Genomic DNA, 11227 nt, shown 5'->3' on the forward strand with positions numbered 1-11227 from the left:
TTGTTGAGTGAGGATGATATGGTAGACCTTGTTTCTCAACCATGTACTAACACCCAATTTATCGAACTTGGAGTTTTAGATGTTGGGCATGAAAATAGTTGGTAGTTGGTATAAGTCATGTGTGGCTCCATTTAAGAGTGGTGAGGAATTTAGTAAGGGGCAAGATTTTGCAAGCAAAGAGCTTTTGCGACAAGTTGTGACAACCTACAACGTGGCTAGAAACCAAGTTTATAAAATTGCCGAATCAAGACCTCACACCGTGACTTATAAATGTAATAGACAACCGTCACCTTGTAGTTGGTATTTGAGAGCCACTAAAAAAAACATCCATATGGATGTTTTCACGATTGTGTCATACGAAGGGCCACATGAAGCTTCTTGTGTGGTTCGGAAACCATCTCTTGATCATCCAAATTTAAGGGGTGAGTTTATTAGCAATGCTATTAAGCATCTTGTGAAAGAAGATTGGGGGGCTAAGGTGAGTTTGTTAAGGGCATCCATAACAAAGGAGTTCAACTTCAAGATCTCTTATTGGAAGACTTGGATGGCAAAACAAAGAGCAATGGCGGATCTTTATGGAGATTGGGAGGAGTCTTATGCTTATCTTCCCCGTTACTTAGATGCTTTAAAAGAGGTTAATCCGGGAACCGCCGTCCATTTTGTCAATAAGCCCACTAATGATCCCAATGTCCAACAATTTGATAAAGTTTTTTGGTCATTTGGTCCCTCTATCAAAGGCTTCCCACATTGTAGGCCAATAATTACCATAGATGGCACTCATCTTTATGGTAAATATAGTGGGACTATGTTGATTGCAATGGGAGTTGATGCAAATGAACAACTCTTTCCGTTAGCGTTTGCCATTGTTGAGAGGGAGAACTATGAGAATTGGAGTTGGTTTTTGGCTTGCATAAGACATTATGTGACAAATCGTAGAGGTCTTTGTGTCTTGTCCGATCGCCAAGGGGGTATTTTGAAGTCAATGAGTCAACCGGGAAGTGGTTGGGAAGAGCCATACGCTTTTCATAGGTATTGTATTAGACATCATGCATCAAATATCAACAAGATGTTCAAAGATTCCGATTTAAAATCAACTTTCTGAGATCGTAAATAACATCAAATTAGAAAATTTGACTTAGGTATGGAGAAAATAGGTTTGATCAATGCGAATGCTAGAGCGTTGTTAGATAGCATCCCTCCAAGCAAGTGGTCTCTTGCTCACGATGGTGGGAAGAGATATGGTTTGAAAACAACAAATATGAGTGAATGTTTCAATGGTGTTTTGAAGGGGGTAAGATTTCTCCCAATTCAAGCCCTTGTAAAAGCCACTTTTACCCGAGTTAACAAGTATTTTGTTGAGAGAAGAAAATTGACAAGGGATAGGTTGTTAGGTGGGTTGAAATGGTCGGACAAAGTTACTAAGACACTAGATTGGTACGGTGCTCTTTCCGGATAAAAGTGGGAATAGAGTACAATTGTTATACTTCCCCCTTTTGATCAATTTGGATAGATTGAATGAATATAGTTGGGGGAGTGCGACACTTGCTTACTTGTATAGACATTTGTGTACGGCTTCTAAGATAGGAAGCATTGAGATAGGTGGTTGTCTTCTCCTAATGCAACTTTGGTCTTGGGAGCATATATCTATTGGTCGTCCAACCATTATGTTACCTCAAATAGAGGGGGAAGAGAACCCTATTGGTTCACAAGTAGTCCCGGGTGTTGACCCTCTAGGTTGTAGGTGGCTAAGAGTAGACCGTTCTTATACGGATCACTTGCTTGGATTAGTCACATTTAGGCATGCTCTTGATACTATGACCGACTCCATGTTTACTTGGGAACCATACTCTAGGGAAGTCCTTGCCCTTCTCCCCGACATTTGTACCGAAGACCCTTATGAATGGATTGTAAATGCACCACTCATTTGCTTTGAGGCGGTTGAGTGGCATTATGCGGAGAGGGTCGTTAGGCAATTTGGTTGGCATCCAACCATACCCAATTCGTGCAAGACTTCTAAGAAGTTGCACAAGATAGATCGACGGGGAAATGCGACTGATTATGAGGAATTGCATAGATTGAGCATTGACAAGTGGAACAACCGCAAATCAAGATTGACTCCCTCGGGTCTTCCCTACAAGGGTTATCTTGACTACAATGATCCATACCTAGAATGGTATCGTAAAATCACTCGTCTAGTCATTAGCCCGCTTAGTGCCGATACACAAAACAAGGATTTATATGAGAAGAGACACAATTTCTATCCAAATGCGTGGACAATATGTTACTTGTAAGTAATTCTTTCAATAATTTTATTTGTTTGCTATTTAATTATTTTTACCAACCTTTACAAGTTTGCTATTTAATTATTTTTAACAACCTTTGTTTAATTTGTTATTTGTTCAATTTTGTAGAGTCAAGGTCATGTATACAACTATGAACGTGCCACAACTATGCTTGGTGAGATCTGGATGGTGTGCCACTATCACATGTAAACATGTTGAAAGAAATGCGATCAATGTCACTCGAGTGCTTGCATCGCACGGACACGGGCATCTAATCCTACCTACCGAGGCCGATAATCCAAGCCCTCCACACAATGAACCTCGAAGATATGACTTACGACACCGAGCGGTTCAACTTACCCCTATCCAAGAGGAGGCGACACCGAGCGGTTCAACTTCAAGACAAAAAGGAAAGAGGCCACGCTCGAGATTGGCCTACGATTAGTTTGATTTCAAAGTAAAATTAGTTGGAATTGTTAACAATGTAAAACACTTTTAGCTACTTTGTTTGAACTTTAGATTTGCTACCTTATAAGTACTTTGTATGCACTATCTTTTATTTTACGTTTTCAATCAAATGAAACATGTTTTCGGAAGTTCAATCATGTGTGTGTGTGATTGTTCATGCTGAGTTTGGAGCTTTATTTGCAGGTTTCTGTTATTGTATTTGGTCCCAAATCGTGGGTGGGAGGTAGCTGTAGTTACAGCTTTTATTTTTTTCAAAAACTTAGGAAAGCCGCTATACTCCTCAGCGGCTTATAGGGGTTTTTCTTTTTTTTTTGTGAAAATTACACAAAGCCGCTAAGAACCTCAGCGGCTTTGTATGTTTTTTCGCATTTCTGGAGTCCAGTAGCTACTGGATTGCTTCAGCATTTTTTTTCCAATTTCCTCATGTAAAGCCGCTAAGAAGTATAGCGGCTTATGGTGTTTGCTTTTTTTTTTTTAAAAAGTTGATAAAGCCGCTAAGAAGTATAGCGGCTTTGTTGAAAATCTGCGAAAAAAAATAAAGTGATGACGTGGACACTAGAAACGTAAATAATTTCAACTCAACGCTAATTATCTAAATAGTTTGCTTAATAACGCTAATAAACCAAAAACTTCGAAAGTGAGCTACATTTGGTAGTTGAATAATTGAAATGAATTCATAGGCGTAGTTGCTTTTGACGGATTTTTGGTGGGTTTCAGAAGAAAGAAAGTTCACTTGCATGTTGCAAAAGCATTATGAGAACTTTGAGTATGGAAGAGTAGTGACTGACACAGGTTGAGTATTTTGTTATTGGTTCACTTGCATGTTGCAACAGCATTATGAGAACTTTGAGTATGGGAAGACAATTGAATAGTATTTCTACTTTTCTGTATGTGTCATCTCTGTTGGTGATTTAAGAGTAATTACCGGTTTCATTTTGCGTAATTAAGGTTGGTTCGTTAGTGGGTAATTTCTGAATAATAAATTGCAAGTTCGGGAAAATACGGAGAGTATACTTGCATAATTATTTACGGAATTACGGTTTAGCATTCGGACGAATGACTATGACGGGAATTAATCAAATATCGCGGGAAACGGAACTTAATTCCGTGTCTACTCTGAAAAGATAATTAATTAATTTCAAAGGAAACCAATTCAACGTATCAGAATAACTTCCCTCCCTTCCCTGTTTTCCTCTCTATATAAACAAAGAGAAAGAGAAGAAGCAGATATAGAAAATTCTTCTGAGATCAACAAACGTTTAACAAACTACACACAATATTTCTATATTACGTCCCTGATCTTTGAGTGCCAAAGACAGAGGGGACCGTCTTATCTCAGTAGAAAAATTCGGTATAACCCAGGCACAAGAATAAGGGTCGAATTATTCTATTAGGAAAGTAAGAGTCGATTCGATCTGTATTTGTTTGTCAAATTTATTGTTCGTAATAATCAATCGCTTAACAATCTCCTATAGATAGATTCTTATAGTTACACCTGATTCTGATTTTTGTATCTCTGTATGCGCCCAATCGTGTCAGAATGTCGGAGTGTTGGGGATGCAATACACTACCATTCTTCAAGGTTTATGGTGTAGTCAAAATGTCACATATAGCTGCTGATGGGGTAGGATGGGTAAATTTGTCTTCTCTTCTGCCGTTGGCAAGCGATATGTTGCACTTTGCAGTATGGACTGTGGATAACAGACAGAAGCAAGAAGCCTGCAAGTTGTGTTTTTGCAATGAAACACCCTCTTGTTTATTTCGGTATAGGGAGGATGTTATCGACCTGCGTATGATGGAACCTAAAGAGATCTATATCTTTGGATGTAGACCATACAAATTCGCCAATAGAGCCTCAGCTGCCATATCTGCTGCAAGAATTCAAAGCGTAGTTGATCCTGCATCTATTGATGTGTTCCTTGAACAAGGTTTCTTGATAAAACCCTCATTCGGGAAAATTTTTCTTCATTAGGGGACGGATTTGAAGTTTAACATTCCTAGTGATGGATTTCTTCTGCCACTAAGTCAGCCTCGTCGAATCAAGAAACAACAAGAGGACTGGAGCTACAAACTGGAGGTGAGTTTCTCTTGATTGCTCTTCCGAATTGACTGCTATTGTTGTGAGCATTCTTTGTCCTGCTTATGGTGCTACAAGAGTCCTGCGTAGTTCTGTAACACATTACCAAGTAGATGACAATGTGTATATTTGTTTGATTTTTTGAATTTTGATACATGAGAATGGAACATGCAAGTGTTCTTCAACCATGCTCAACTGCTTTTACCATACTACTAAATTCTACCCAAAAAGTAATGTGGAAGAACTTAGTGAATAGGAGGGAGTAGTAAACTTTGTTTTGAGGGCTATTAGACTGTATAATTATGAGATCACTTGTGTGGTTTTTCATCCCTGTGCGAACATGTCTATTCTTTAAAAAAGCTGATGGGGATATTCTCGACTACACGACAAATTTAACCGACGCAAGTCTACTTGTCATTACTTGGGTCTCGGCCAGTAACTAGCCACCGGGATACACATCCGCGTACTCACATCCAAGACCCCTCGGCATGGAGTCAACCGGGCCCACCGGCCTGTCATGGGTCTCTCGGCCGAGGGTAGAACAGTCTTTCCACCTGCTCTGCCACTTGGCCACTTGGCCACTACGTGACAAAAGGTGAAAGTCTATAAATACTCCTCAACCCTCATTGAGGAAAGGATCCGAAAATAATCAGTTAAACACACTAATCTGGTATAAACTCCCTTATCTCTCTACAATATACTTTGCCAAGGAACACACAACTTAATCCCTTTAAGTTTATCGACTTGAGCGTCGGAGTGAGTTCGCTCGGTACCAAGCCGAGCCCTCAGTTTGTTCATTGTTTCAGGAGAGGCCAAAAGGAAGAGTCAAGCAAAGTCATCATTCTACAAGCTTACGTGGTAACAAATCCTGCTCCGTAATCACACCCGGAACAATTGGCGCGCCGTCTCGTGGGGAGGCATACTAAAAGCTAGTCAAATCCCTTACAAAACAAAAACCCACCCAACAAGCTAAGAGAATGTCAAAACAAAAGAATTTGTGAGTGTAGAAACCGAATTCTACCAAGATGACGCAGTCCCTAATTACGAAATCGGGCGAGTCCCCCACGGCCGAGTCATCCAACCGGCGACGGGATGCCCATACTACCGTGAACACCGCCGTCACGCCAAGTCACTTGTCATGGGACATGTGGTCGATGCGCCAAATCGAAGCTATTCCTGGACACGATGGGTAATACGCCGATCACCCCGCCGCAACGACGGTGACGGCAAAGACACCCGCAGTGACCAGGGCCCATAAAGTTACTCCGATCAACTTGACCGGAGCAATACAAGGAGCTGGACATGCGAAGACGCCGGCGGCGCCCGTGGTGTCGATGGCGGACCAAAGTCTTTCCCACCTCGCGGGAGGACACGCGTCGCCACGGCCAACGAGGCCACCCCCGGAGAAGTGAAGAAAGAAGCCCGACTCTCCAAAGTCGGACAACAAGAAGCCCTTCCCGCCACGGGGAGAGAAGCCGGACTAGGAATGCGAGGAGCCGATCGCCACGTGTCATTCGGCACGTGGTCAGACAGCCCCTCAGTGCCTACGTCCTCGGAGTCTCCGTGCCGACAAAACTGAAGCTGCCGTCCCTATCATACAAAGGGGATAGTGACCCAACCGACCACGCCGAGGCTTTCGAGTCTTACATGTCGGTATGGGAGCAGCCTGACGAGGTATGGTGCCGAGTCTTCCCAACAACCCTGCATGGGATGGCCCAGAGTTGGTACAAGGGGCTGCCTAATGGTTCGGTATACTGCTACGCCGACCTAAGGGATAACTTCATAGCCCAGTACGCCTGCAACAGGAGAAGGGTCGTTGAGACATCGGATCTCCTCACTCTCCGACAGGGGGAGGACGAGTCTCTACGAAGCTATGTGAAGAGGTTCGACGCAAAAGCTCAGCAGATCCGTGAGCTGAACACCGAACTGGCGGCCTTCGCACTGATGAAAGGCCTCCCAAAAGGCGACCTCAAAAATGAGCCGATCAAGTGCGAGGTCCTCAACCTAGACTCCGCGGAAGGATGGCGGACCAAGCCGTAAAGGTGGAGGATTACCACAAGACTTGGGTAGGCCACAGTGAAGCTGGGCACCAAGAAAGGAGGAGAGGGAGAATATCGACGAAGGTCGCCGTGACGATGTCGGTCACTACCGAAAGATCTAACAGAAATGAGCTCGGCGGGCGCCGGGGGGAGTTCGGGACCATACACCCGTAAGAGGTATCACGGTCTCACCCCCCGGTCAAATCACCTGGTCGAGGTCTATGCCCCGAGCAAGAATGAAGGGCGAAGTGGGCAAGACCCCCAAGACGAGGGCGGAGGGCGACGCAAACCAATTTTGCGATTACCACGGCCAGCCCGGCCATAAGACCGACGACGTCGGCATCCGATCAAGAACGCCATCGAGGAGTGCTCGGAACGGGGCCTCGGCAGAAGTACGTAGTGGGGCCCCGAAACGAGCTCCGACGGGGCGAACAGAAATCGTATTCCGAGGATGGGAGTGATCCGGTGGTTACCGGAGGAAACGAGAACGGAGGATCGGCTAATGGGCACAAACGGCACCTAAATGAGCTTTACCAAGCCATCAACTTTGTGCCCACCACAGCGATCCCTGCTTCCACCGTCCCCGATATAACCATCGGAAGGATAGACTACGAAGGAGTCGTAGCCCCGCACAACGACCACTGGTGGTCCACCGGACATATCCAACCACTTGGTTAAGAGGTGCCTAATTGATACAGCGCTACACGAACATCATGTTCGGGAATGCTTCCTCAATCTCGGTGCCTCAAGATTGAGGACCCGAGCCCCGCACCAACCCACTATACAGACTTCTCTGGGGCCGGCCTGGTACCCTGGGGTCAATCAGGTTGCCGGTGATGTTCGGCCAGGACGATGCGGCCAAGAATGTTTTATCTGAGTTCGTGGTCATCGATGGTTCGTCCGCCTACAATGTTTCGATAGGTCGGGTTACTTTGAGCGAGGCCGACGCCGTAATGTCCATCCGGCCCGACATTGATGTATGTCTCGGACCGGGGGAGGCACAAAAGCTCGTCTCAAAGGACGAGAGAGACGAAATTGTCAATGTCCAAATATCCGCCAGGGTGTAACATGCAATCCCTCAAAGTGGCAAAGAAATCGAGAAAGGGGAAGAGCCCATCCTTACGACATGAGGGTGATCCGATGAGCACCAACAACGTCGGCGCATGGTCGAGGGGGCCGAGACCGAACAAGTAGAAATTGACCCGGGCGCATCAGAATCGTCGGTGTCGGCCCGGAGCCAAAGTTCGAGCCGACCTCCTAGACCGCCGAGAAAGAACAAAGACGTCTTCGCGCACTCAGCCCGCCGAGATGCCGGCGTGAGCCGAGAGGTGATCGTTCACAAGCCGAACGTGCTCTCCAACGCCGCCTGTCAGCGTAAGATGAGGAACTCCTCGGCCGAGAAAGATGAGGCCATCAAGGCCGAGGTAGACACACTACAAAAAGAATTAAAACAGCGACGATTTTGCGATCGAAATCGATCGCCAAAATTAATTTGGCGATCAATCGGGCCGCCAAAGGTCGCGGACCTTAGTCGCCTTTTCTAGCTTTGGCGACTAAAGTCGGTCGCCAAATTTGGCGATCGCCAAATCGCCGCCAAATATCAAAAATGGCGATCGATAGGGTAGTCGCCAAATTGGCGATCGATTAAAGGTAGTCGCCATTTTGGCGATCAATTCGATACGCCAAATGCCAATTCGCCGCCTTTTTGGGTGACGACGCTTATTTGGTCGACCAAATTTGGCGATCGAATTGGAATTTAGCGATCGCAATTGATCGCCAAAATGGCGACCACATTACAAATCGCCGCCAAAATGGCGACCATCTTACAAATCATCGCCTAATTTGGCGATCGCTATTTCGATCGCCATTTTACAAAAATCGCCAAAACCATCGTATGTTTTGGTGGTTTTTCTCGTTTTCATTGCTAGCCAAATATTTACGACCTGCATAAAAAACGATGTTCCACAACACCATACATCCCAAATTTCAACACACACAACACCATACATTTCAACCCAACACCTCCCATTTTCTCAAACTTCATTTCATATATTGAAAATGAAAGTTTTACATGCTAAGCGATTCTAATGTTCAAGTCTAAAGTTCAAGTTTTACAAGCTTACATGCTAAAATCATCCTACTTGGAAGCCAACACCGGCTCCACTCCCCCCATGTGGACCATGCGGATCATTTGGATCGTAGTTGGGTCGAGTTCCGGGGTTACAACCTTGCCACCAAGTCTCAAACATTGCCATTCTTTCCTTCATTTGGCGCAATTCTTCATCACGTTTGGCATCACGTTCATCACGCTCTCTTATTTGACCTTGAAGTTGACTAATAATTCCCGGTTGATACGTGTTCCGGGAATTGTTCAAGTCGATCTCCTACGCGTTTTCTCATAGAAAGCCGGTGTTGAACTTCCGGTACCATACACGTTCCCTTTCTTGAAGCCATCCACCAACTTAAACCATATGTCATTATCCGGAGTTTCTGGATTGGCGGCTTTTTCTTGTTCAAATGCTTCCTACAATATTAAACAAATGGTTGTAAGTTAATATGGTAACCACCTTATATACGACATTTTAAAAGAGAGTAAATTAACAAAAATTAAGTGTTACGGAAACTTACATATAATTGCTTGTCTTTTGGCTTAGTCCAAGTTCTAACCCCTTTGTGGTCAACCCTGGAATGCGTGTCCAAAGCTTGATTCTACCGTCGCCGCAATCGGCCGTGACTTCTTCTTTCCTCTCTCGAATGAAAAAAAAAACATACATGTTAGAAAATCAACAAAAAATCTAACATAAAATAAACATGTTGCATTGAAAACAAAAAAAAAGTGTCAAATAATAGACAAACTTACCCCCAACATACGATTCCAGAACGATCGTGAACCCGCGTAATGAGTAGGCTCGTTCACGGCGTCTTCCTTTCCTCCTCTTTTGTTGAGGGATGCTTGCTTAGACTTCTTCTGAAAAGCGGGAGTTTTGGTATGCTTTATTAAGCCTTCATACTTGTCACCTGCAATTACACATATGAAATCATAACTAATAAGTTACTGATATTATTTATAATATAAGAGAGTATATACTAATTAATACAAATAACAAAACAAGTTAATTAATTACCTTTCATGTTCTCTGGTTCCTTTGGGCGCCTAACTACCTTCCAAATCACGTCCCGATATCGTCGAGTACCGACTTCCTCGTACCTGATACGGACATTCCGTTCTTGAGACGGTGACCAAGCATATGCTTGCTACAAAAAAAAAGCGACAAAATTTCATATTAGTATTTATAAAAGTATAACCTTGGTTATTAAAACAAAGAAATACTGAAAATATATACCCGAAAGTTATTGAACCACGCATCTCTTTGTGCAGGAGAAGCTTGTGTCCACGATGTCGGAATTGGACCCACGAAATTAGTCTTCGTGCTTTTCGTGACACCTCGTACCACGCAATCGTCCATAAACCTGCATTTATTTTGAACATGTAAAATTACAAACAATTATTATTTTAAAAAAAAAATAAAAAAAAACAAAATAGTAGACTAATAAAGAATAAAACTTACCATAATCCCGCCGGCTCAAGAATCATCTTATGATCCGAAGTGTACCGTATCGGCACCCGTGGTGGGTCGTCAGCGTCGCCTCCTCACCTCACCGTCTCTGTCCGCAGATCGGATCCTCCCGCACAAACTCCTCCTCCTCCTCCTCCGGACGCGCACTCGTCCTCCTCCCGAGCCGCCTCCACGCTTCCTACCTCGACCGCTCCGGCCATCCGAGAATACAAATAAAAATTAACACAAATAATGATAAATGAAAATTATACAGACTTGTAAATTTTAATAATTTACTCTTGAGGAATACAAAATTATACCAATTTAATCATCTTCATCTTCAAACCCTCGTCCTCATCCTCATCCTCTTCCTCATCGTCATCATCATCATCATAATCATCTTCATCTCCAAACCCCTCGTCCTTCCTCCTTTTCTCCTCCTCCCTTCTCCTCCTCACCTCATCTTCCCCCCTCCTCTCCTCCTCTTCTTCCCTTCTCTCCTCCTCCTCCTCCGCCTCATCCTCCCCCGGCAGTCTCTCTTCCACATCATAAAATTCTTCCTCTTCCATGTCTTCACCATCTTTATTCTCATGCTCATAGTTGATTTCATCGGGTGGAGACAAAAGCGTTTCATTTGAAACGTTTTCTTCTTGGAAAAAAGTTGTATCAACTTGTGACCGTGCCTTTGTCTTAAAGATTGCACACCACGCATTTTGATTTCTATCATTTGTTGTGCTTGGATAAGTAGCAAAATACACTTGATGAGCCTGATGTGCAAGTATAAATGGATCATACTTAGAGTAT

General features: G+C 43.9%; 1 protein-coding gene and 1 long non-coding RNA gene across 2 annotated transcripts; one reads left to right on the plus strand and one right to left on the minus strand.

Annotated features, from left to right (window-relative positions):
- Positions 1-331: 331 nt before the first annotated feature.
- LOC141630390 (uncharacterized) lies at positions 332-1102 on the plus strand. Its single transcript, XM_074443220.1, has one exon. The coding sequence runs from the start codon at positions 332-334 to the stop codon at positions 1100-1102; it is 771 nt and encodes a 256-aa protein (XP_074299321.1).
- Positions 1103-9690: 8588 nt separating this feature from the next.
- LOC141633754 (uncharacterized) lies at positions 9691-10272 on the minus strand. The gene is made up of 3 exons (XR_012538530.1): positions 10211-10272; positions 9992-10121; positions 9691-9884 (listed from the first exon to the last, which is right to left on the minus strand). It is a non-coding gene; the product is annotated as an uncharacterized LOC141633754 (long non-coding RNA).
- Between the last annotated feature and the right edge of the window lie 955 nt (positions 10273-11227).

The sequence above is a fragment of the Silene latifolia genome, chromosome Y, assembly GCF_048544455.1.
Source record: "Silene latifolia isolate original U9 population chromosome Y, ASM4854445v1, whole genome shotgun sequence".
Lineage (NCBI taxonomy): Eukaryota > Viridiplantae > Streptophyta > Magnoliopsida > Caryophyllales > Caryophyllaceae > Silene > Silene latifolia.

What these genes read in the sequence shown, in the direction of transcription:
- LOC141630390 (XM_074443220.1), top strand. Translation starts at nt 332, where the DNA reads ATGGATGTTTTCACGATTGTGTCATACGAAGGGCCACATGAAGCTTCT.